Below are 25239 nucleotides of genomic sequence, written 5' to 3'. Positions count from 1 at the left end.
GTCTTCTGACCACGGACCCCGTGGTCACACTCAGGACGTCCTCATGTGCTCGTCCTCTGATCATTACACCCCGTGGTCGTGGTCAGGGCATGCCACGTCCCCGTGAGGGCCTGGTCCCAGCAGACTGGCGGTGTGAGGACCCGTGGACACCCCGCCCCGGCCGGCAGTGTGGTCCCCACAGCGCCTCCAGCTCAGTAGTCCCCACAGCGCCTCCAGCTCTGTAGTTGGTGGGTGGAGATGGTCTGGGCGGCTCCTCCCCTGGCAGGAGGGGTGTGCGGGCGTCCAATCGCATGGCCGCGGGGCGTTCTCGGAAGTGAAGTGCCCGGGTGTCCAGGAGGGAGGGAGGGAGGGAGAGGACAGAGGAGGCGAGAGCTGCTGCTGGAGACTCTGCTGGCGACACCGCGGCTCGGAGGGGTGAGTGCCATCGTCCGTCTGCCTATCTGAACTCAGAGCCCGGGGACACCAGGTCCCAGGGACGTGGTCCCCACAAGGGGGCGGCCCCCTGCTCCTGTCCCTCGGCCTGGCTCCTGCTTCCCCCGGGACCAGCGGCTGGAGGGGCAGCAGGAGGTGCTGGGGGGCTGGGGTCACGGGGGAAGTGCGCGGTCCGCTCACAGGCTCCGCGCCCCGGCCGGAGGGGTGGGAGCCTCCGGGTTCAGAACGGCTGAGCTGCCGGATCCCGGGGTTCGGCCCACGAGGTGGGGACAGCCCGCTGGTCCCTGTGCCGCTGACCACGTCGCCGGGCAGGACGTGTTGACCAGGCAGGGGAGGACTTGCTGACCAAGGTCTCCCGTCCCGTCCTCACTCTGCCACAGCTGGGCCTCCGGCTGGCCGGTGCTGGTGAGCGTCTGGGGAGCCGGGTGAGGAGGAGGGAAGGTCGGGGTTCGGGTGGAGTGGCCGGTCCATCCATCTACTCACCCGAGAGCGATTTCCTGAGTGTCTGGACATGGTGTCACCACATGCGGATGCCGTGGGGACAGAGAGCCGCCCTGTGTGGTCACGGGTGGATGCTCCTGTCTCACCGCCAGGCGGGTCTGGGACAGACCTCAGCCAGCCTGCAGCCACCGCGTCCTGTGGAATCCCCCTGGAGTCCTCATCCAGTCCTCAGCAGGGTCCCCTCAGTGGTCAGGTGACCTTGTGTCATGAGGAAATGTCTGGGGACATGGGGACAGGAGAAGGGAGTGTGACAGGACAATTGTGCAATACAGTTATACAATTGTAGATTGTATTGTTAACTCACAAACAGTAAATTGTTACGGTAGAAGGGGACTGTGACAATAGAGGGGGACTATTACTGTAGAGGGGGACTAATACTGTGTAGGGAGACTATTACTGTGTAGGAGGACTATTACTGTAAAGGGGGACTGTGACAATAGAGGGGGACTATTACTGTGTAGGAGGACTATTACTGTAAAGGGGGACTGTGACAATAGAGGGGGACTATTACTGTGTAGGGGGACTATTACTGTGTAGGGAGACTATTACTGTGTAGGAGGACTATTACTGTAAAGGGGGACTGTGACAATAGAGGGGGACTATTACTGTAGAGGGGGACTAATACTGTGTAGGGAGACTATTACTGTGTAGGAGGACTATTACGGTAAAGGAGGACTGTGACAATAGTGGGGGACTATTACTGTGTAGGGGGACTATTACTGTAGAGGGGGACTGTGACAATAGAGGGGGACTATTGCTGTAGGGGGGGACTATTACTGTGTAGGGGGACTATTACTGTAGAGGGGACTGTGACAATAGACGGGGACCATTACTGTGTAGGGGGACTAATACTGTGTAGGGATACTATTACTGTGTAGGAGGACTATTACTGTAAAGGGAGACTGTGAAAACAGAGGGGGACTATTACTGTGTAGGGGAACTAATACTGTGTAGGGAGACTATTACTGTGTAGGAGGACTATTACTGTAAAGGGGGACTGTGACAATAGTGGGGGACTATTACTGTGTAGGGGGACTATTACTGTAGAGGGGGACTGTGACAATAGAGGGGGACTATTGCTGTAGAGGGGGGACTATTACTGTGTAGGGGGACTATTACTGTAGAGAGGACTGTGACAATAGAGGGGGACTATTACTGTAGAGGAGGACTGCGACACTAGAAGGGGACTATTACTGTAGAGGGAGACTGTGACAACACAGGGGGACTATTACTGTGGAGGGGGGACTATACAATAGGGACAACTCCACGGCCCAGGTCTGCTGGCATCTGGAGAGGTGGGGTAACGGGGTTTCTTATGGAGAGGAGTAAACTGTCCCGCAGGCGTGGGTGGGACAGAGGGTGGCCTGCCTGGCCCGTGGAGCAGAGGGGCCCACCGATTCTGGGGCGCCCCAAGGAGGCTCTGCTGGCCGGGTCAGTCCTGGGGAGGAGAGGGCGCTGTGGTGACCTGCACCTGCTCTGAGCGATCGCGGGAGCCGCTCACTCACGTTGTGGCTTGTGGGGTTCAGCTCACGGTTCCTGAGCCAGGAGGGACTGGGGTCCGCGTGGCCTCGTCGGTGGGCGGGGGGCTTCGCGATCTTATCTGAGTCTCTCCGGGGAGGGTCCTGGCGGGAAGCTGCGTCCCGGACACAGACGTGGGAGGGTGTGCTGACCCCTCAGGTGCCCTTCACGTGGTCAAGGGGCCATCGTCCCGCCTTGCAGTCAGGGAGACAGAGGCGCGGGCTGGGGCGTGAGCTCAGGGTCCTGGGGCCGGTGCAGACTGGGGAGGGGCTTCTGAACCACGGTGTCGTCGGTGCCGTGGGGGTCCAGCTCTGCTCCCTCCTCGGGTTGACCCCTTGCACTCGGTGATTGGGGTTCAGGAAGGGGCCGTGCCCCACGCTGGGGTGGCCATCCGAGGTCCCGCCGTGGTCAGCGCACCGGCCTGTTTACCCCCCGAGGACCCTCAGCCCCTGCAGGAGGGAAGAGGCATGCGGACGGCCCATGGCTGCCCCTCCATCCGCTGGACGTGTCCGGGCATCGCTGCCCAGTGATGGGACAGAACGGCAGAACCCCACAGGCCGGGGCCTCGGGTCACCTGTGCAAATCAGAAGGGACGGCTTTCTGCCGGGGCCTCAGGAGCGGTCGATCTTCTCACAGAAGGAGCCTGCAGTCATTCCCGGGGCCCAGGAGCCCCGATGCTGACAGCTGGTGGGCTTGGGCCTGGGGTCCCTGGAGGCTTAGGGTCCAAGGGGGGAAGTACTGTTGGAGGATGTAATTCAGGACAGACCTCGGCCACCCCAGAACGCCTCCACAGGCAGGAGAGAAAGACCTCGGTTTCACTATTGAACAAGGCGGGGAACAGAATGTGATGTGCGTCACAGGCAGCAGCTATGAGATGCAGAGGCAGAAGGACCTTACCTTTAGTGTAGCTAAACAGAAACAGCCACTCCACCCACGTTCTGAGATAAACAGTCCCTGATTTCCCGTATCTTTATGATGACGGGGGTTTGCAGCTTGGAGCCAGGCCCCCTCCTCCCAGGAGACAGGCGTTTCCTTCGTTGACTGCATTTCAAGACGCTCCCGGGTCCTGGAGGAAGCATGTGTGAGCTGTGGAACGGTCCAGAGCCCTATTTAGCCATTAGAAAGATTTAGACACACCTCAAAGAGACGGAGAAAGGACTCACGAGTTTTCTCAAATAAATGCTCCTGAGAAAAGGGAAGGGGGAGGATTCAGCCTCGTGGTCTGAACCTGGATCTGCCCTTAATCTGCTAAGTACGAGCCCAGGACGGGGGCTGAGGGCCGGCCGGCCGACGTTCCCACACCCGTTTTGCCATCTCATCCGCACGTTGACGGAAGGTTTCTGTTCTGTCTCAGACGAGGCCCCGGGAACTCTTGAACTCAGTTAAGGGTGAGAACTGCAGAGCGAGGGGCAAATAGTGGAATGCTTTCCAGCACAACCCCCTTCTGAACCGCCACCAACAACGGCCCTGTCACGGCTGGTTACCAGGTGTGCATGCTGGAGGCCGCGGGCAGGTGGGGGCCCGAGGAGGCCGCGGGCAGGTGGGGGCCCCGAGGAGGCCGCGGGCAGGTGGGGGCCCCGAGGAGGCCGCGGGCAGGTGGGGGCCCGAGGAGGCCGCGGGCAGGTACCGGGACAGGGGCCGTTCCTTCCTCCCCGAGCTCGAATTTCAGCCGGGTGTCCCCAGGGAACGAGAACGCTGTGGACGGAGACATCCGTGCGCCCGTGGTGGGGGCGTGCTTCAACGTAGGGGCTCGCGGGGTGTTTCCGGGGTGAGGTCTGGTCATTCGCTGGACGGACACGTGCTGAGCGTGGAGAAGTGCGCGTGGGGCGAGCTCCCCGTGGGGGCCGCCCCAGAAGTCCTCTGTGGAGGACGTGGGGTCCCTGTGTGATGGCCCGCTGGGTCACCCACTCGTCCCTTCCTCCCTGCATTCGGGTGTGAGTGACACTGAGGTCCCTCGAGTGACCCCGCTCCCCCAGGGTGATGGGTGCCCTGCACATAAACGAGATGGAACGGCTCCCGTGTGTGCTGCGTGGCTGAGCCTGGCCCCAGACCCCCTGGACGCTGGCTGCATGAACGTCACTCACCCCCCAGGCTGTGTGGGGTCCCATGATCACTCCGGGAGGGACATTGATGAGACGGAGCGTGAGCTGACAGAGGGCCGCGGGACGGACTGAGGGGAGAAGGAGGTCAGAGTGCTGGTTGACGATCTCGGGGACTCTCATGGATGGGGGAGAGGATTGGTCTGTGTTGCTGCTGAGGCAGAACGAGACCCGAGAAGGTTGGCTGTTGGTGTACTCGGCACAGGGTAGGTGAGGAAAACCTTTTCCTCTACACTCTTAGGTTCTGCACCAGGGATCTGCAAATTGAACTGACAAATGACAGATTAAGAGAAGAAAAACATTTATTATGTCGGAATACAGATGCCTTCACAAAAAAGAATTGGAGACCCAAAGAGATAGTTAGACTTAAGGGCTTATATGCCATTTTAACAAAGGGTGGTAAGTGTGGAAAAGTGACAAGACAAAGGAAAAGGGTTTTGAGCTTCTAGGGGCAGTAAATTGTGAGAAGGTAAAGATCTGGGGCAAATTAACGGAAGATGAGGGTTATTTAGTGGGGTTTGTTAGGCAGACTCAAGTGGTGTCTGCTCGGGTGATCAGATTCCTTCTCCCCTTCCTGGTACAGGAGAGGGGGCAGAAATGCTCACAAAGGGAAATTTATGCCTGTTCTCAGGCAGACGGGGGAGGGCAGAGTTTTTGTTTCTGCTTCTTCTCAATTGCTTTCAGCTCAAAATAATCCTTATGCCAAATGGCGTATTTTGGGGTGACAAGTTCTGATCCCCCTCAAAAGGGCATCTAACAGCTAGAGATGGTGCCAGGGGACGGGCCACCTCCAGACTAGACGGACGGGTCCAGAATGTCGGGGTGAGGGCCCGCAGGCTGTGGGGTTCCCATGGGCCCCGGTTCTGAGCGTCTCACAGGCTGTAGCTCATGGAACCTGTCCTACAACCCTACAAGATGGGCACTATTACATCCCATTTGACGGGTGAGAAACTGAGGCACAGACGGTGGGTAGCTTGTCCAGGGTGGCTCGTGAGTGGGGGAGCTCGGAGGCACACCCAGCTCTTCTCCACTTCTCTACGGAGGGTGGCGTCTGTGTGTGTCAGCTCCGGCTGCCCTAACAAACGCTGCCTACGGGGCGGCTTAGACAACAGAAATTTATCTCTCCCCGTCCTGGAGGCTGGACTCTGAGACCCAGGTGTCACAGGGCTGGTTCCTCCTGAGGCCTCTCTCCTTGACGTGTAGACGCCGTCTTCTCCCCGTGTCCTCACGTGGTCGTCCCTCTGTGCGTGTCTGTGTGCTCATCTCCTCTTCTCATAAGGACACCAGTCCTGTTGGATCAGGACCTACCCCAGTGACCTCATTTTACCTTCATCACCTCTTTAGACCCATCTCCACATACAGCCCCATCCTGAGGTCCTGGGGTCGGGGCTCCAACATGTGGATTGGGGGACACAGTTCAGGCCCCAACGCCGTCCCCTGGGCGGAGGGGGTGGGTCCAGGAGGCCAGGCCTGGTGGACAGCGAGTGGCCTTCAGCACCAGGTGGACGTGGGGTCAGGTCCTCCCCTGCACCCCCGGGACCACGTGGATGCATCCCCCGGCCTCCCTTCCCTCACGAGTGTGCTCAGCGCACATGCCCACCTCGTCCACTTATCCTGAGACGAGAGTAACTCCCACCCCGCGGCGTCTCCGGGGCGAACGCGGCCGATGCTCAGAAGGCCCATAACACGCCCCCGTCCTGTGCAGCCCTGGAGGGGCGCTTCCAGCCCTTCCAAGGGGCCGTGTGCCTAGAAGAAGCCCAAGGAGGGAGACGCTGTCGGAGGTCTCGAGCTGTAAACCAGACGGGATTCAGACTGAGTGACCGTCCCAGCAGAAGGTCGTCGTGGGTCACTGCAGGTGGTTCTAGGTGGTGCTAGGTGGTTGTAGGTTGTTGAGACCCATAACCCGTCTGGCAGCCTCGTTTGCACACTCGGAAGGGGGGATTTGACAAGGAAACCGGCCCCCCCACACTCCTTCCCCGGGACTAAGCCTGGTGGCTCTTTCTTCTCAAGGCCAGGACCCCTGTGCCACCAGAAGAGCGTTTTCTGGGTGCCCTGTTTTCTTTTTTTTTTTTTTAAATTTTATTTATTTTATTTTTCCCCCCAAAGCCCCAGTGGATAGTTGTGTGTCGTAGCTGCACATCCCTCTAGTTGCTGTATGCGGGACTCAGCCTCAGGATGAACGGAGAAGTGGTGCCTCGATGCGCACCCGGGATCCGAACCCGGGCCACCAGCATCGCAGCGCGCGCACTTAACCACCAAGCCACAGGGCCGGCCCCTGGGCGCCCTGTTTTCAACTGCGTCAAACCTCCTTTCCTCCCCCAGGTCGGTGGCGCGGGTTCCCCTCGATGGGCGGGCAGGTAAGCGCGTCCGTTGGCGTCCAGAGCCTGCCCCGCAGCATGAACATGAACGCCAATGCAGACTGGATGTCGGCGCTGTGCCCCCGGCTGTGGGACGTGCCCGTCCACCACCTCTCCATCCCGGGTGAGCGCCTCTGCGTCCCCCGGGGATGCGGCTGCGGGGGGTCTGGGTGTGGGCCGTGTGGACCCCACGAACCACACGCGTGTGCACACATAGGTACACACATGCACACACACACACACACACACACACACACAGGCGAGCATCTCTCCTCCGTCTGCTTCATCCTGAGATGGCCCGGAAGGCCCACGGTGCACCCAGGGGAGCGTGGCCTCGGGGAGACGTGAGGGTGTGGGGGACTCGGGCTGACGCTCCCCTCAGCCCGTCCGTCCCTCCTTCTGGGGAGCCCCTGGGAACGTCGGGCCTTCATCCCTCTCCTGGCCAAGGCCCCCAGGCCCCCAGGCCCTGGTGGGACGCGGGTCCACAGACCCCAGCCCCAAGTGTGGCCGGCGGTGGTTGGGGCTGGGCCCTCGGCTGACCCAGCGGAGGAAAGCGGGTCGATGGACGGGAGGGAGCCGTGTGGACAGGCCCCGTCCTCCCTGCTCCTGCCCTGCTCAGCCTGGGGGCTGGTCCCAAGAGGCGCCTGGACCACGAGAGGGAGGGAGGAAAGGAATCACGCTCTCAAATAAGTTTTTCAAGGTCTGGTTGAGGAAGAATTTACACACACCTGCTCACTCTCTGTGTTTTACACTTTTATTGAGATACAATTCACATACTTACAGTTCACCCATTTACGGCGAAAATTCAGTGGCTTCTGTTCACAGTGCTGTGCAACCACCAGTTCTGTTGGGTTCCAGAACATTCTCATTCCCCCAAAGGGAGACCCTGTACCCATTAAATAATAATCCCCCTCCCCAGCCCCTGGCACCACTAATCCACTTTCTGTCCGTGGATTTGCCTCTTCTGGACATTTCATGTAAATAGAATCACACACTATGTGGCCTCCTGTGTCTGCTTCTCTCACTGAGAATCTTGTGTACAAGGTCCATCCAGGTTGTAGCTGTGTCAGTGCTTCACTCCTGTTCATGGCTGAGTAATATTCCACTGCACCGATGGACCACATTCTGTCTGTCTCTTCATCTATGGATGGATACTTGGGTTGTTTCCAGCTTTTCACTATTCTGATTGATGCTTCAAATATTTGTCTGAACAGCTGTTTTCCTTGTAAACTCTGCAAACTCTTTTAGCAAACGTTTATGAGCACTTTTTGAAACAGATGATGCAAGAGAAAGATACAGACTGAAAACTGGGTGGCCCATCTCTGCTTGGGAACCCCGTTCCTGCCACCGGGCCCGAGGTCCCTCCAAGGACGTTCTGTGCACAGAGAACAAACAACATACATATAAAGCTCCCAGAATAATTCAGACAGTGTGCTGATGATTCTGTAGATCAATGGATCACAACATTAAATTCAAAAATGGGTACAATACTGAGAATTTAAAGTATTGAAAGGAGGCACCGCCCATCAGTGAACAAATAGCCCACCCAACGGTGAAGAAGCGACAGGTGGCTATTAACGTGGAGGGGGGATCAGGTGGGACCCCGTCTCATATTTGCACCCAAGTGTATTACAGAATGTTTAAAGATTTAAGGGAAACATAAAGCCACAAAGTTCTGCTGGAAGACACAGGTAAATATTACCTACACATTAGCCTCTCTAAGGAGAACACCAAGTGCAAAAGCTACGAAGGAAAAGATGGATAGACGTGAGCACGTAAAAAAAATGTAAATTTTCCCTCACTAAGAAACTTAAACGAAAGTTCATGACAAATAGCCCGTAACAGACGCTGTGGGGCATCCCCGTGGTTGGCTGAATAATGTCCTAAAGACGTCCCCACGACGGGCACGTCCTCGTCCCCCAGAACCTGTTGATACGCCACCTCACGTGGCAAACGGGGGTGTGCAGGTGTCGGGCAAGGGTCTGGAGACGGGAGGTTTTCTTGGCTTATCTGGGGGGGACGGTGTAACCTCAAGGGTCCGTGTAAGAGGGAGGCGGGGGGTCAGAGAGGAGGGACAAGGAAGAAGCTGTGCTGCTGGCTTTGCAGACGCCAGGTGCCCAGGAAGCTGGAGAAGGCAGGGAACACGTTCTCCTCAGGCCCTCCGCAAGGAACCAGCCCCGTGGCACTTAGACTTTGCACCCGTGTCAGGTTTCTGGCCTCCAGAACTGTGGGGTAATGCATCTCTGCTGTTTGAAGCAGCGCAGTTTGTGATCCTTTGTTACAGTGGCCCCAGGACCCTTGCACGGCCACCCAGATGGTGCAACCTTCATAGCTGAGTCCCACACCCTCCCTGGGGGCCACCCGCATCCCCGAGGGGACGGAGAGGATGGAGCCCCCAGGGATGGGCGCCTCCCTCTGCCCGTGCTCCCCTCATCTCCCAGAGCAATCCCCACCCACGCCCTGCGTGCTGATCTCGTCCCAGGAAACCCGGGCCATGAGGAACCTGAAAACCACATCCACACGCACGTCACACACGGCAGACCAGGGCCACTGCGTCAGCACAGAGGGTGCTTAGGAAACCCCCACAGGCACGCGCTCCCCAACGGGAAACGGCCCCGGGGGGACGGGTGATTCTCAGACGAGAAATCCTAAGGACTCGGAAATCGTGAGAAATGGCCGAGCCGTGGAGCGAACTCAGTGAAGCAGCTGTCACGGGAGCATTGCAGCAGTCGTCGGGGGCTCCTGGTGCCGAGGACGAGGGTGGGGAGGCGGCCACAGGGTCCCTCTGCTAGGAGACCCAGGACACGGCCGAGGGCGGTGGGCTGCGAAGGCGGCTCCCTCCCGCCACCCGGCCACGGTCCAGGTCCCAGACTTAATCTGGAGGAAGCGATCGGTGGGCGTGCAAAACACACTCACACCAGATGTGCCCGGGGATGCTGCCCTCGAGGGGCAGGTGACCGTCCTCGTGTCCAGGGACCGTGGTCAGTTGCACAGGTGGATGACATCACGGAGTGGACACAGTCGTGAAAGCATCTCAGGCTCTGCATTTACTGGTTTACAAAATGCTGATAATATGTGTGAAATGGAAAAGCAGATAAAAAATTGCATGATTTGATCCTGTTTAAAACACGTATAAAAATATACATAATATGTATAAATGGATTATCCCCATGTATAGATGGACCCGTATAGATTACATTTAAAATATATAAATACACAAGATATATAAATGTGAATTACATAAAAACGTATATAATGACAAAGTCAATAGGGGATTTTAATTTTTTTAGTTGTGTATATTGTTCTCATTTTCCTGCAATTAACCCGTATTCTCAGTGTATGAGTGTCTTGGAGTGGCTATAAAAAAATACCAAAACTCAGTGTCTTAAAACCACAGGAATGCACCCTCCTCCAGTCCTGGAGACCAGACGTCTGAGATGAAGGGGTCGCAGGGCTGTGCTCCCTCCACAGGCTCCAGAGGAGGGTCCTTCCTGCCTCCTCCAGCTTCTGGGGCTCCAGGCGTCCCTGGGCTGGTGGCCGCCTCCCTCCATCTCTGCCTCCGTCTCCACGTGGCTTCTTCTCTGTGTCTATGTCTCCTCTTCTGTCTCTGATGAGGACACTGTCAGTGGATTTAGGACCACCCTCGTCCAGGACGCCCTCCTCTCCATCCTTCACTCAATCACACCTGCACAGACCCTGTTTCCACACGGGTCCCGTCCTGAGGATCCAGGTGGACGTGGGTTTCGGGGCCACCATCGCCCCCGTGCATGTGGCTCCGTGTGCAGCTCTGAGCCCAGGGGGAGGAGGGGGGCTAACGGGTGGACCCCCCCCGCTGTCTGCATGCAGGGAGCCACGACACGATGACCTACTGCCTGAACAAGAAATCCCCCATTTCCCACAGCCAGTCCTGGCTGCTGCAGCTTCTGGGCAAGCTCCTGCCGTGCGTCACCCAGCCCATGGTGCTGAAGTGGTCCGTCACCCAGGTGAGCTCTGCGGGCGTCTGGCGGGCTCCAGAACTGGCTCTTGACCTGCCCCCAGGGCCGCCCCCCTGGGCGGGTGCCCCATCCCCATTGTGGAAGTGGAATTGAACACAAACCTCCTCCACCCCAGAAAGCCTCCCACAGGTAGAAGAGAAAGAATACAGTTTCATTATTGAGCAAGGAGGGGACCAGAATGTGATTGCATCACAGGCAGCCATTGTGAGATGCAGAGGCAGGAAGACACTCACCTTTCAGGTAGCTAAGTGGAGACGCCCGCTCCCTCCAGGTTCTCAGATAAATAGCCACTGATTTCCTGTATCTTTATGATGGGGAGGGATTGCAGCCTGGAGCCAGGCCCTCTCCTCGCAGGAGACGGGCGTTTCCTTTGTTGACTGCATTTCAGAGATGCTCCCAGGTCCTGGAGGAAACATTCCTGAGCTGTGGAATGTTCCAGAGGCTTGCAGAATGCTGCGCATACATCTGAGACAGACGGAGAAAGAGCCTGCATTAACAGGTCTCCTCCCGTCGCTGCTCGAGGACAGGGAGTGTGGGCACCATCTCTGCCCGCACGTCCAGAGTGCGGCGTCTGCTTCAGTCCGGGTCTGCCTCGCGTCCTTCACCCTCAGCCCACCTCCCGCGTGGATGGGCAATTTAGGGACTGTGAGCAGCAGGAGGGGAGTCCTTGTGGGCCCAGGAGAGGAAGGCCTCGCGGAGCAGCTCAGGGTGGCCCAGGCCTCGGGGCGGGGCTGCCCCCTCGCTGTGGCCCTGTCACCGTGCACATGCAGGGGGCCGGGGAGAGGGGGCCGGCCGGGCCAGGTGGGGGCAGGAAGGCACACGGGGCCCAGGTGGGGAGCAGCTGACCGCAGGCCCCTGCTCTACCTCCGCTCGGGGCCTTGTGCTTCGGGTTTCTGCTCTGAGGGTCTCGCCGGCTCTCACCTGTGTCCTGGCTTTGTCCGGGTGGGAGTTTCATCTCCGGGGTGGGAATCCGTCTGGGCGTCTGCAGGGCGGAGAGCCGGCTCTGGAACGTTGGGGAGCCACATTCCCCACCTGTGTCACAGCAGTCACCCCAGGGTCTGGGGATGGGGGCGGGCCCACGGCGGTGTGGGGGGCTGCAATGCCGGGTCCTCGCTGCCGGGTCCTCGCTGCCGGATCCCTCAGTGCCGGTGCCTCAGTGCCAGGTCCCTCGGTGCCGGGTCCGCAGCGCCAGGTCCTCCTTGCCAGGTCCTCCATGCCAGGTCCTCCATGCCAGGTCCTCCGTGCCAGGGTTCCTCGGTGCCGGGTCCTCAGTGCCAGGTCCTCAGTGCCGGGTCCCTCAGTGCCGGGTCCTCAGTGCCGGGTCTGCAGCGCCAGGTCCTCCATGCCAGGGTCCCTCGGTGCCAGGTCCTCAGTGCCGGGTCCTCGGTGCCGTGTCCTCCCTGCTGGGTCCTCAGTGTTGGGGTCCTGCTACACTGTGAGCAACGTGGGGGTCTGCAGGGTGTTGGGGGAGGCTGCTGAGAAGGCTGGAAGTCTCAGGAACCCAGCTGAGGGAACAACCACAAGGGTCTGTACCTCCACGTCCAGCTGCCAGGTGATGATGGTGCGGCGTCTCATGCATCCACAGACTGGACAGTCATGTGGTCACTGACAGTGACTTTTCTGGGGAGTCCCCGATGTCCCCAGAAGGTGCTTCATACGGCGTGTCCACAGGAGGAGGGGACAGGGAGGAGGGGGCATCCTTCTAACTGTGGAACATGAACGCCTCCGGGAAACGGGCGGGAAGCAGCTGTAAGGTCGTGTCTGAGATCCTGGCAGCGGTCGGCCCCACGTCCTCAGGCCCGGGCAGGGGTCAGCCCGGGCGATAGGGTCCCACATAAATTCACTGTCCTTTTTAGACTCTGCTCTGTTTCCGAATATTGAAAGAGTGAGCACCTATTTCACAGTCTGAAAATACACCGTAAATGCCTAAAGCACGTTTTAGGGGAAAGTTGTCCCTTTCCTAGGTCCCCAGCCCTCCACCCGGAACCTCAACCTCAGGAAGAGCACGGAGACTAAAGGCCTGGGCGCAGCGGCCTGGGTGCCCTGGGGTCCCCACGGGAGGGACGGCCCCTCCCCGGCCTCTGTGCCTCTCAGGGACGGCGCTGACCACGGGCCGACCCCTGCCCTGGCCCCTCCAGGGCAGCTCTGCGGGAGCCGCAGTGGGCCCGGCCTCTGGGCCCCGGCTCTGGGCTTCTGCCCGACGTGCACACAAGGGGCCTCTTTGTAGCCTCCCGAGCCTCAGTTTCCCCATTTGTCCGTTAATTCTTGGTGTTTCCACCATTGTTTCGTGTAGAGAGCACAGTACCACCTCTTTTCCTTTGCGATGTTAATGTTATGTGTGCTTTTTCTGTTACTATTTTGGATAGAGGGTACGGTACCGTCCTCTGTCTTTATATTAGCTTTGCTTTCTCCGCGATGATCTGTGGGGAGGGGTGGGGCCCTTCTCCCCGTTATTCTCTCTGGATTCCTCCTTGCCGTTCCCCTGCTGTTTGTGGGGTGGGGACATTCCCGGCTGTAGCCGACCCTCCCTGGCGCGTCCTGACCTCCCTGGGTCCAGGTGGGTGTCCGGGAGCCCGGCCCGGGGCTGCGGGGGCCCAGAGGGGGTTCCGCCAGGGAAGAGCGAGAGGTGGGGCCCTGCGGGGACGGCACCAATGTAGCCGCTTCCCAGGACAGAGCCTCCGCAGTGTGGTCTGTGGCTGCACGTGGCCAGTATCCCCTGGACGGCGGGTTCCCAAATTCAAGGTCCGGGTGGCTGCCCGACCCCCGGCGGCACCAGCAGCTGTTGATCCAACGCTGGACACAGTGGCCAACGCTGGACACGGTGGCCCGCGGGTGGGCAATGAGCCCACTTCCCAGCGCCCAGGGGGATATGAGCCAGGGTGGGAGCCGCCCGCCGTCCCCGGCAGAGCTGACCGAGCTCCGTCCACAGGGGCTGGCCGTCACGGAGCAGCTGGACGCGGGGGTGCGGTACCTGGACCTGCGGATCGCGCACATGCCCAAGGGCCCCGACAAGAACCTGCACTTCGTGCACTCCGTGTACACGACGGCGCTAGTGGAGGTACGCGGCGGGAGCGGGGGCGGGGGTGCGGCTGCGGAGGCCTCCACGCGGCGATGGGCTCCACGTCCATCCAGACGGGCTGTGCTGACCTCCGGCCATGGGTCATCCGGAGGTCTGGACCACGTGCGTCTGAGTTTGCACCCCGGCTCCTCCGTGGCCCCTGGGTTTGTGTACAAGTGGGTCCCCGTCTCCTCTTCCTGCCTCCCTGTGGGCGCTTCAGTGCCGCTCGACGGGTGTTTCCAGAGTCTGAATATGAAGTCACCGTCCTGCGTCACACCGGGCCCCCTCCCCTGGGCCCCACTGCAAGTCCCAGGACCGTCGGGTCTGCAGGTGCCGTCCCGGGAGCTCAGTTTGCAGGTCACCTGCTGGCCCCCGAGGCTCCCTGGTGCTTCCAGAATTCACACCCTGGCACACTCGGTGTCGTCTGTCTGGAGTGAGCATGCACATGTGCACACACACACGTGCACAGGCATATGCACGCACAAGTGCACACACACGCACGCTTCTCCCCCCAGAGCAATGGCAGGTGGGCCGGCTGTCTCTTCGGCAAGGCTGCGTTCCACGAGCTTTATGTGTTAATCTCTTGAGGACCTGACCCCCTGGGCCCGTGAGCTGTGCTTGGGGAAGGGCTGCGGGAGCGTCCTCATCGTCTCGGCTCTCACACGGAGCTCCTCTCCCCCCCGTCCAGGACACGCTCACGGAGATCTCGGAGTGGCTGGAGAGCCATCCCCGGGAGGTGGTCATCCTGGCGTGCAGGAACTTCGAGGGAATGACGGACGACCTGCACGAGTACCTGGTGGCCTGCATCAAGAACATCTTTGGGGACATGCTGTGTCCCCGAGGGGTGAGAGGGGTCACGGCCTCCCCAAGTCTGTCCTCAGGGGGGCTGCGGGGGCGGGATGATCGCAAAGACTCCATCTGCTCGCTTGGGTCCGCTGTGGGAGACATTTATCTCTCCCCGTCCTGGAGGCTGGAGTCTGAGATCCAGGTGTCACAGGGCTGGTTCCTCCTGAGCCCTCTCTCCTTGGCGTGTAGACGCCGTCTTCTCCCCGTGTCCTCACGTGGTCGTCCCTCTGTGCGTGTCCGTGTCCTCATCTCCTCTTCTCATAAGGACACCAGTCTTATTGGATCAGGGCCCCCCAATGACCTCATTTTACCTGCATCATCTCTTTAAACACCCATCTCCACATACAGTCACGTTCTGAGGTCCTGGGGTCAGGACTCCAACATGTGAATTTGGGGGGACACAGTTCAGCCTGTAACACAACCTGTGGCTTAATTATGTAGGTAATTTTCTCCGTTTTCCTGGTGGCGGCTGGCGTGTGCCCACACATAGTCTCCAGGGGGCTCAAAAAGTTAAATTCGCATCCATTTTGGTCAAGGTCCCATCAATTCACTTCAAACCCTCTTGTGTTCAGGTTTCTCTGATTATATCCCATAAACCAGGAGAAGGGCCCCGTCCCTGAGTGGTTTGGGAGGAAACAGAGATGGCAGGGCTGCTGTGAGCCGGGGTCATCCAGTTACTGGGCCCAAGAGGGGACGTGGGAGACGCGGCCTGGGGATGCACCAGCCGACCCCAGTCTCCACGGGGACGTCACAGGGAGAGGAGGAGGGAGGGCACATGGGACATCAGCCTCAGAGGGACCACTCCACAGTCTTTTGACGTGTAAACCGTGCTAGAGATGGATCTTCTCTGTACCAATCACTATTGGGGGGCGTCCTCTCCAAGTGGGTCAACGTGGGCTCGGGGTGCTTTCAGGGAAAATGAGTGTCTGTGGTCTCATGAAAGTCCAGACGTCATGATGATGTTGTGAATACTGACCCCAATCCCATCACTGTCTCTCACAGATGCCCCAATATCTCCAGCCATCACTGTTTCTCACAGACACCCCAATATCTGCACCTCATCACTGTCTCTCACAGACACCCCAATATCTCCACCCCATCACCGTGTCTCGCAGACACCCTAGTATCTCCGCCACATCACTATGTCTCACAGACACCTCAATATTTCCACCCATCACTGTCTCTCCCAGACATGCCAATATCTCCACCCCATCACTGTGTCTCATAGACACCCCAATATCTCCACATCACTCTCTCACAGACACCCCAATATCTGCACCTCATCACTGTCTCTCACAGATACCCCAATATCTCCAGCCATCATTGTCTCTCACAGACACCCCAATATCTCCACCCCATCACTGTCTCTCACAGATACCCCAATATCTCCAGCCATCACTGACTCTCACAGACGCCCCAATATCTGCACCCCACCACTCTCTCACCATACCCTGATATCTCCCTCCCTCCAGGAGGTGCCGACGCTGCGCCAGCTGTGGACACGGGGCCAGCAGGTCATCCTGTCCTACGAGGACGAGGGCTCCGTGAACCAGCACCCGGAGCTGTGGCCGGGGATCCCCTACTGGTGGGGCGACCAGGTGAAGCCTGAGGAGCTGGTGCGCTACCTGGAGCGCATGAAGAGCGACGGCCGCCCAGGTGCGTGAGGCTGTTCTGTGTGGAGAGACGGTGCACGTGTGCTGTCGGGCACAAGGGTTTGCTTTTGATCGTGTACACGTATAAAGATATGTGCATGCGTGTGTATACATATGTATACGTGCATTCACACGTACAAGTTCACATGTGTGTATCTTTACGTACACATCCGCATGCAGATGTGTATATATATATATATACACATGTGCACACACATGTCTATCCATGTGTGTACATGTACAAACATATGTGCGTGTCTGCATATACACATGTATATGTGCATGCACACATACAGGTACATGTGCGTGTATGTGTATATACACACATGCACACAAGTATGTGTATACCGCACACACGTGAACACACGTATCCACACACATCTATCCATGTGTACATGTACAAACATGTGTGTATACACACATGTATATGTGCATGCACACGTACAAGTACATGTGCATGTGTTTATATATACACATGCATACAGGTATGTGTATACTATACACATGTGCACACATGTGTCCACACAACCTATCCATGTGCACACACATGTACAAACATATGTGTGTATACACACATGCGTGTGTGCATGCGCACGTGCAGGTACACGTGCATGCATGCATATATACACATATGCATGCAGATAAGCATATACTATACACACATGTGCACACACGTACCCACACACGCATCCATCCAGGCGCTTGCTCAGGCTTTCCGTACACGGGCCTGTTGATCTTCCTGGCAGCCCCGTGATCCAGCGAGGTTGTTATTCCCATTTACAGATGAGGAGAAGGGAAACACGCCCAGGCCCCCGGCAGCCCCACCTCCTCCCTCTCTATCTCTGTCTCTCCATCTCTGTCTCCGTCTCTCTATCTCTGTCTCTGTGTCTCTGTCCCCCTCTGTCTGTCCCTTTCTCTCTGTTCAATTTAGCATCTTAATTCAGCTTTGCGCTTCCTTGCTAAAATAGCCGTGTGGACTCCATCCCACATATGTAACATGGTTTATTTGACTGGGCCCCCCTGGGCCACCTGCTCTGCAGACACTCCCTTCAGAGAGAAGCTTCCGGGAACGCCTCGCACACTCGGTCCCACAGTGTGTGCTCTGAGGGTGTGTCCTGCCCCAGCTCCCAGTGAGAAGCAGCGCAGGATGCGAGTGTGTCCGTGCGTCCTTCTGAGGACGTTTACAGCCTTGCTGTTTCTGCTCCTTGGTCTCGGTGCTTTCTTAGTTTCTTGAAGGAAATCAGCCCTTTTCTGGCAAACAGGCTACAGACAACTCCCCCAGTGATGGCTCTGACGGTCGGTGGTGGTTTTGCTTTGTTGTATCATTGGTGTGAAGAACGGGAACTTTTCTTGGTTATGGAGTCCGTGGTTTTACGTATTTTATATTCGTGGTCAGGGCCCGTGGCTGCGTCGGTGGACGCTTGGGGCCTCCAGGGCCCCCTGGTCCCATTTCCTGTTATCAGTCGATAGTGGGTGATGGAGTGTGGTCGTGTGTTACGCTTGGTACTACGTGTGGCTGTTTTATGTGCGTCAACGTGATCTGTAACAATGCTTTAAACAAACAAAACCAGCGCTGCTCACCGACCCGATCCCTCACTGCCAACGTTTGCAGAGGTGAAGCGTTTTCCCACGGTTTGGAGATGTGCTTCTGGCGGCCGGCTCCATCTGACTGCCGGTTCCCACTAAAATGGCATCCTGGACGCTGTGGTGACCCTTGGCTCCTCTGTCCCCTGTGGTGACCCTTGGCTCCTCTGTCCCCTGTGGTGACCCTTGGCTCCTCTGTCTCCTGTGGTGACCCTTGGTTCCTTTGTCCCCTGTGGTGACCCTTGGCTCCATTGTCCCCTGGTGTCTTCACAGAAAGGACTCTTGCTTTGGTGGCACAGCTTTGTCTGTGTTGTTGAGAACGGCTGGGGGGAGCTGCACCGGGGGTGGGATTTGGGGGAGGGGGGCCTGGTGCCAAACCTGGCTGGACCTTGGACTCACCAGGTCCCACTTCGTCGGTGAGGCCAGGACGCTTGAAAAACATCCACGGTGGAGACAACCCGATCGTCCATCGTTGGATGAACCATGTGGTCCATCCACAGTGGAACATTGTGCATGAATAGGAATGAGGTCCTGACACGCTACAGCGTGGATGGACCTTCAACAAGGTTCAAACAGCCAGACACAGAAGACCACATGGTGCGTGGTTCCATTATACGGAATGGCCAGATTAGGACCCAGAGAAGAAAGTGGATTAGTGGTGCCAGGGGCTGGGAAGGGGGATGGGGAGTGACTGCTCATGGGGCAGGGTCTCCTTTTGGGAGCATGAGAATGTTCTGGAACTAGACAGAGGGGGCAGTTGCACAATACTGTGAATGCACTAAATGCTTCTGAATTGTTCATTTTAAAATCATGAATTTCACCTCCATTTTTTAAAAAGTGCTTGGGGCATCACGTGCAGCCAGTGTTGACAGCCACTAGCAGTCTTTGTCCCCCGAGGGTGGAAACCCAGCCCTGGAGCACGGGGGGACCTCCCCAAACGGTGTGGGTCAGGCTCACGCTGGCTTCCCCTCGCCTGCTGCCCATATGTGCTTCCGAGCTGCCACATGGCTCCTAGTTCTCAGTGGCTCCCAGCTCTCACGTGGTTCTGACCTCTCATGTGGCTCAGACCCTCACGTGGCTCAGACCCTCACATGGCTCCCAGCTCTCATGTGGCTCTTAGCTCTCACGTGGCTCAGACCCTCACGTGGCTCCCAGCTCTCATGTGGCTCTTAGCTCTCTCGTGGCTCAGACCCTCACGTGGCTCAGACCCTCACGTGGCTCAGACCCTCACGTGGCTCCCAGCTCTCATGTGGCTCTTAGCTCTCTCGTGGCTCAGACCCTCACGTGGCTCAGACTCTCATGTGGCTCCCAGCTCTCACGTGGCCCTCAGCTCTCACATGGCTCAGACTCATGTGGCTCCCAGCTCTCACGTGGCTCTCAGCTCTCATGTGGCTCAGACTCTCACATGGCTCGCAGCTGTCGTGTGGCTCTCAACCTTCATGTGGCTCAGACTCTCATGTGGCTCCCTGCTATCATGAAGCAGCATTTCCATAGCCATGAGATTTGTATCCTAAGGGAGGAGCTCAGAGGTCGCCCAGGGAGCAGGATGTTTGCGCTCAAGTGTCTCGCTCCCTCAGGTTTCTCTGACGGACAAGCTTGGACTTTGGGGGTGAGGATAAAGAACTATTTGGAGAGACTTGCATGGCGGACACTTCTCTGACCATCCCTGTCTTGCTGTGGATTCAGGCCACCCAGGGTGCTCACACCTTCATGGGGGGCTTCCTGAAAGAAGGGTGCTGGGCGTCCCCCTCAGAGATGCTGACTCAGCACATCGGGGGGGCTGAGAATCCGCATTTCTGATGATTCTTGGGACCCTCTTGAAAACCACTGGCTGAAACTCTGTGTGTGAGTCTCCTTTTGTGACAAACACCACTAACCTAGTGGCCTAAAACAATAGAAACGTATTACAATTCTGAGGGCACAAGAAATGGGTCTCCCAGGGCTGAAATCCAGGTGTCGGCCAGGCCAGTTCCTTCCGGAGGCTCCAGGCAGAAGCAATTCCTTGTGTCTCCAGATTCTGGAGGCACCTCATTCCTGGGCTCGTGGCCCCATCACATCGTCTTTTCTCCTCTGATTCCATCATCACATCATCTGCTGCCCCTTCTGTCTTCAGTCCTCCTCTGCTTTGCTCTCACAGGGACCTTCGTGATGACACTTGAGGCCCAACCAGATAATCCAGGATAATCCCCCGTCTCAGGAGCCTTAACGTGATCACATCTCAAAGTCCCTTTTGTCACGTAAAGTCACACATTCCCAGGTTCCAGGGATCAGGACGTGCACACCTTTGGGACATTATTCAGCCCTACGTCCTCTATGTTCAGTGACTCTGAGTCCTTAGTTGAGCCTTGCTGTCTGGACTCTCATTCCGTGGGGAGATCTGGAACTCTGAGATGAGAACGGGCAGACGAGCGGGTGGGCGGCTGCCGTGTGGCTGGGACATCCAGCACCGCACACCCCCCTCTCCACCTTCTGTCGCAGGCGGGCTGTTCGTGGCAGGCATCAACCTGACGGAGAACCTGGGTTACATCCTCGTGCACCCGTCTGAGTCCCTCAGGAAGATGACGCTCCCCCACCTGCCGTACCTGAGCACGTGGGTCCGGGCGCAGAGCCCGGGGCCGGGCGCCCGCTGCACCAACGTCATTGCGGGCGACTTCATCGGGGCGGACACCTTCGTCAGCGACGTCATAGGGCTCAACCAGAAGCTGCTATGGGGCTGACCGGCCCGCCCTCCCACTCCGCACACGGGCGCTGCCCGATGCACCTGCATCCTTCTTGGCGGCGGCGTTTTGGCTGAACATGGGGAGGGCAGTGGGGTCTGGGCCGTCGGGGGTCCCTCAGCCTCCTCCCTGACTTGGGGACCCCCCGTGGGTGGCCCCTGGCTGCACTGTCTCTCTGGGGCGGATTCAGTGAATATGCTGATGATTAAGGGAGGACGAGGGTGGACGGTGGCCCCGTGCCCGTGCTGGGATGCGGGTACTGCACCTGCCCTGTGCCCTGCGCCCCTGTTCTCCAGCCCCCACCTCAGGGAAGGTCCTGGCCGCCTCCAGGCCCCAGGGTGAGGCGGCCTGCCCCCAGGTGCTCCCCAAAATTTGGCCGTCTGTCTTCCTCTTGCGTTTGGCCTCTGCCCTTTCTCCAGAGGCCACAGTGGGTGCTCACTTTTCCCACCGCCCCTGACCCCTGGTTTCTATCTTTGACTATCAGGCATCCATAGTTCACAGTGATGATTATGTTCACTATATTTTCCATGTTCCTGATGCTCTGGCGTTTGGGGGCCCTGCAGACCCAAGAGCCTGGCCTCCCAGGGCGGGCTGGTTCCCAGAGAAGAAACCACGTACCTGGGGCCACGTCTCGTATGACGCCAGCCACCCCATCATTGGCGGCTCACACGCCGGGCCGACGCCCCTGCCCCGGACACCCAGGGCCGGGTGAGAGGGGCCGCCTGTGGCCCGTGGAATTGTCCAGACCGGCAATGCTAACCTGTCTGCCGTCCCCGTGGACTGCCGTGGCCTCACGCCCTCCCTCGCTCCTCTCTGCCCCCAGGTTCCCCTGCGGCCCTATGGGGCTGCTCCCTCTGGGGAAACGAAGCTGTAAAGCTGTAAGGTCCTCTTTCAGGGGCTCGGCCGCCCCGTGGTGGCTGAGGCCCCTGCCTACGTTCAAACCCCCCGGGGACAACGAGACCCCACTGCTGCCCCCAGGCCTGCGGGAGGCTCAGCATCGTGCACCAGGCCTTTGCTCTGCTTCCCGAGACCCAGAATCCAGTGTCACCAACACGGACGTCACGGAAACACCTCATTCTGCCCACGTGGCCGCACAGAGCTGGTGGCTCAAGCCCTCGGCCGAAGGCTGGATGCCAACCACACCGTCCACTTCCCTTCCCTCTTCAGAGGGGCCCGAGGAACGCTCGTATAGCTCGTGTTCTGGAACGTTCCTCCCACAACGCAAGGGCATTGGACACAAGGTTTTCTTAAGTCGTCCTGAAAATGAACGGGAATGAAAACGACCGTTTAGTCCTCGTTGGAGGGTGTTCTCTTCGGGATCAAATGAGCCATTTTCCAAAAGAAAAGCTGCCTGTGGTTTTGGCAGCAGGATGCCAGTATCTAAGGAAGGACCTGAAATCCCGAAAGAGACGCTCACGGGACATCCCGCGGGCGACCTCAGTCCTGGACTCTGCGGGGTCAGCGCCCCACCGAGCTTGGCGCGCGCGGGACGGCGTTGAGGCGAGGGCACGTGTGGGATCCTAAGGGTGATGTCACGTTGACTGTTTCCTGCCATACCCTGATTGCCCTGGAGTCGTGGCGAGGACAATCCAACAGCGGTCATTTAATTCTGGAGAAGTGTGAGAGACTTAAAGTCTCATTTATTCATGCGTTTCTGTTACCATACAAACAACCAAGACGTGCTGGGTGCCTTCCACGACAATCCACCGGAAGGATCCTTAGAAATGCTAAGTTTATTGAGCACTTTTTGTCAGGTCGTGCCGACAAAATCCCATTGTGCCTCCTCCCTGCTCACTTTATTTCTGCTGTGTGAGTTCAGGGCCTGGACCAGAGTGCTGAGTTTTGTGATAGTCGTAGCTCCTCCACAGGGACATGGAGCAAAGAGTCTCTATTTAATTTTAGAGACGAGAGTTTGAGACTTGGATTCCAGGCGGGCGTTCTACCGGAAGGATCTTCCTGGCGGGGCGAGCTCGTGGCCGCGTGCGTGGACCACCGGCCCGTGGGAAGGGGCCAGCAGGCTCAGTCCGCGTCTTCGCAGCGCCCAGCGGGGCTGTGTAACCGCGGAATAAACGTTTGCTGACTGAGCACTGGTCAGTACGGTGCTGCGTCTCTGCTCTCTCTGTGCCGTCTCTGTGCCGTCCTGCGGCACACACGTCGGGGGGCCACCCTGGGGTCTGCCCGGCCTGAACCCTTCCTCTGACGGCGGCCTCCCCCACGCCCACACGGGTTAGTTCTCGGGGCCCCGGCTCCTCTGTGCACAGGGACCCTGGAATGGAGAGGGGAGAAGCCCGTCTGCAGACAGAGGGGTCTCAGGAGAGTCTGGGTGCTGGGGGGGAGTGGGAGTACGGGTGGGTGTAGGGGGCGGTCTTGTATCTGTCCCAACTCCATGTGATCCCTGACACCCCCTCTCCAAGACCCCTGGTCTTTTCTGGAGCCCCCTGAGACCCCTGGCCCTCTCCTGGGGCTCCCAGAGACCCCCGGCCCTCTCTTAGGGCCCCCTGACACCCCCTACCCTCTCCTGGGCCCCCTGAGTGCCCTGACTCTCTCCTGGGGCCCCCCGACACCCCCATCCCTCTCCAGAGGCCCCTGAGGCCCCCACTGGCTCTCTCCTGGGGCTCCCCAAGACCCCAGGCCCTCTTCTGTGCCCCCGAGTCCACCTGCCCTCTTCTAGGCCCCCCGTCTCCCTCGGCCCTCTCTTGGGACTCCCAGTGACTCCTGGCTCTCTCCTGGGGCCCCTGAGACCCCAAGCCCTCTTTTCAGGCCCCCATGAGACCCTAGCCCTCCCTCCTGGGGCCCTCAAAAGCCCCAGCCCTCTCCTGCGGCCCCCGAGACCCCCGCCTCATCCTCCTTCTCGAGGCCCCGCTCTGAGCTCCCGCAGTGGGTGTCTGGACTCTGCAGACCCCAGGCTGAGCCTGAGGAGCCCTGGGCTGAGATATCCTCCCCTCTGAGGCCCTGGGGTGGGGCCTCTGGGGTGAGGCAGGGACCCCAGGAACAGGCGGGGGGTCCTGGGAGGACAGCGAGGGGACCAGAGGCCAGGACCGCCCCCAGAGCCCTGCCTGCGTCTCCCAGATGGGGAGGAGGTGGGGGTGGAGCAGACAGGAGCCTGGAGGCTGGACCAGGAGGAAGTGGGGGCCTGGCACACGGGGACGGGCAGAAGGGACGGGTGAAGGAACCCCCGGGACCGTGCGGGGCTCACACCCAGGGCAGCCACAGGCTGGCAGGTGGACTGCGCTGGACCTCGGGAGCCTGGGGGGCCAAGCAGGATGCACCCTGCCCACCGGGTCTCTTCAAAGCCCCCTGGGCCTCGGGGACCCTGTAGGAGCGAATCCCCGGGGCTGAGCTGAAGGAAGCAGACAGGCTGGCGGAGCAGGTGCGTGAGGCCAGGGCTGGCTGGTCTCCTGGCCTGCTCACCTGTCCTAGAGGAGGCCGTGGCTCTGCTCCCGTGTGGCCAGGCCCGGGCCCCCAGCACGTGCCCCTCCCCACCCCCCGTGCCGGACCAGAGTGGGCCTCGTCCCAGCTCCGCACTCAGCCTGGGCCTGGAGCCCGCCTCCTCTCGGGGCGTGACAGGCAGGTCTCTCCCTCCCTCGGCGGCTCACGGAGTCCTGTCCTGTCTGCTCTGCACTCGAGCCCACAAGCGTGGGTGTGCCGGGGCGGCTGTGACAGACGACCGTGCTGGCTTCAAACCACACGTGCATCCCGACAGGGCTGCAGGTCAGGAGGCAGACGGGGGTCTCCCGGGGCTAAAATCCCCCTGTGGGCACAGCCGGTCCCTCCAGGGCTGCAGGGGGGAATGTGTCCTCGTCCTTCCAGCTTCTGGAGGCGTCCACGCCTCGTCTGAGGGCCCTCCTCCATCTGCACAGCCAGATGCTCAGCTACCTCAGAGCTTCCTGACTCCAACCTCGGGTGCAGTGCTCTCATACTCGGACTCTGCCTCCTGATTATCTGGACCCTTCTGAGGGTGGGCCACCCGGGGCATCCAGGATCAACTCCATCGCAGGATCCGAGACTTCACCACATCTGTAATTCCTTTCACCACTCACAGATTCTGGAGATGAGGACGCGGACGTCTTTGGGGTCATTATTCTACTACACGGGGATTAGGACATGGACGTCTTTGGGGACATTATTCTACCACACGGGGATTAGGACGTGGACATCTTTGGGGACATTATTCTACCACACGGGGATTAGGACGTGGACGTCTTTGGGGACATTATTCTGTCTACCACACAGGGATCACGACGTGGACGTCTTTGGGGACATTATTTTGTGTACCACACTACCCACATTCAGAATCCTCAGGATGGCACAGTTAGGACGTCAGGTTTGGGAAGGTCTGTGTGGGATCAGGTACTGAGGGAGGAGCCCGGGGGCAGTGGGGCCCGTGGGTCCGCGTGTGTATAACAGTGTGTGGATAATGAAGTCATATAAATAAAGGAAAGTGCTCCCGTCTTTAGGAAAGTTCACACACACCCATTCA

General features: G+C 58.8%; 1 protein-coding gene across 2 annotated transcripts; it reads left to right on the top strand.

Annotated features, from left to right (window-relative positions):
• The first annotated feature begins 360 nt into the window (after positions 1-360).
• LOC101408946 (PI-PLC X domain-containing protein 1) lies at positions 361-22853 on the top strand. Of its 2 annotated transcripts, none has more exons than XM_004440781.3 (7): positions 361-414; positions 6873-7031; positions 10754-10890; positions 13832-13960; positions 14649-14804; positions 16279-16462; positions 20521-22853. In XM_004440781.3, the coding sequence occupies exons 2-7, from the start codon at positions 6896-6898 to the stop codon at positions 20757-20759; spliced, it is 981 nt and encodes a 326-aa protein (XP_004440838.2). In that variant the 5' UTR covers positions 361-414; positions 6873-6895; the 3' UTR covers positions 20760-22853. The 2 variants fall into 2 exon arrangements, with proteins under 2 accessions (XP_004440838.2, XP_087282892.1); XM_087426766.1 differs by lacking the exon at positions 20521-22853 and adding an exon at positions 20180-20514.
• The last annotated feature ends 2386 nt before the right edge of the window (positions 22854-25239 follow it).

The sequence above is a fragment of the Ceratotherium simum genome, chromosome X (genome assembly GCF_057802395.1).
Source record: "Ceratotherium simum simum isolate JZ-2026a chromosome X, ASM5780239v1, whole genome shotgun sequence".
Classification (NCBI taxonomy): domain Eukaryota; kingdom Metazoa; phylum Chordata; class Mammalia; order Perissodactyla; family Rhinocerotidae; genus Ceratotherium; species Ceratotherium simum.
This window is presented reverse-complemented; position numbering and strand designations above follow the sequence as displayed.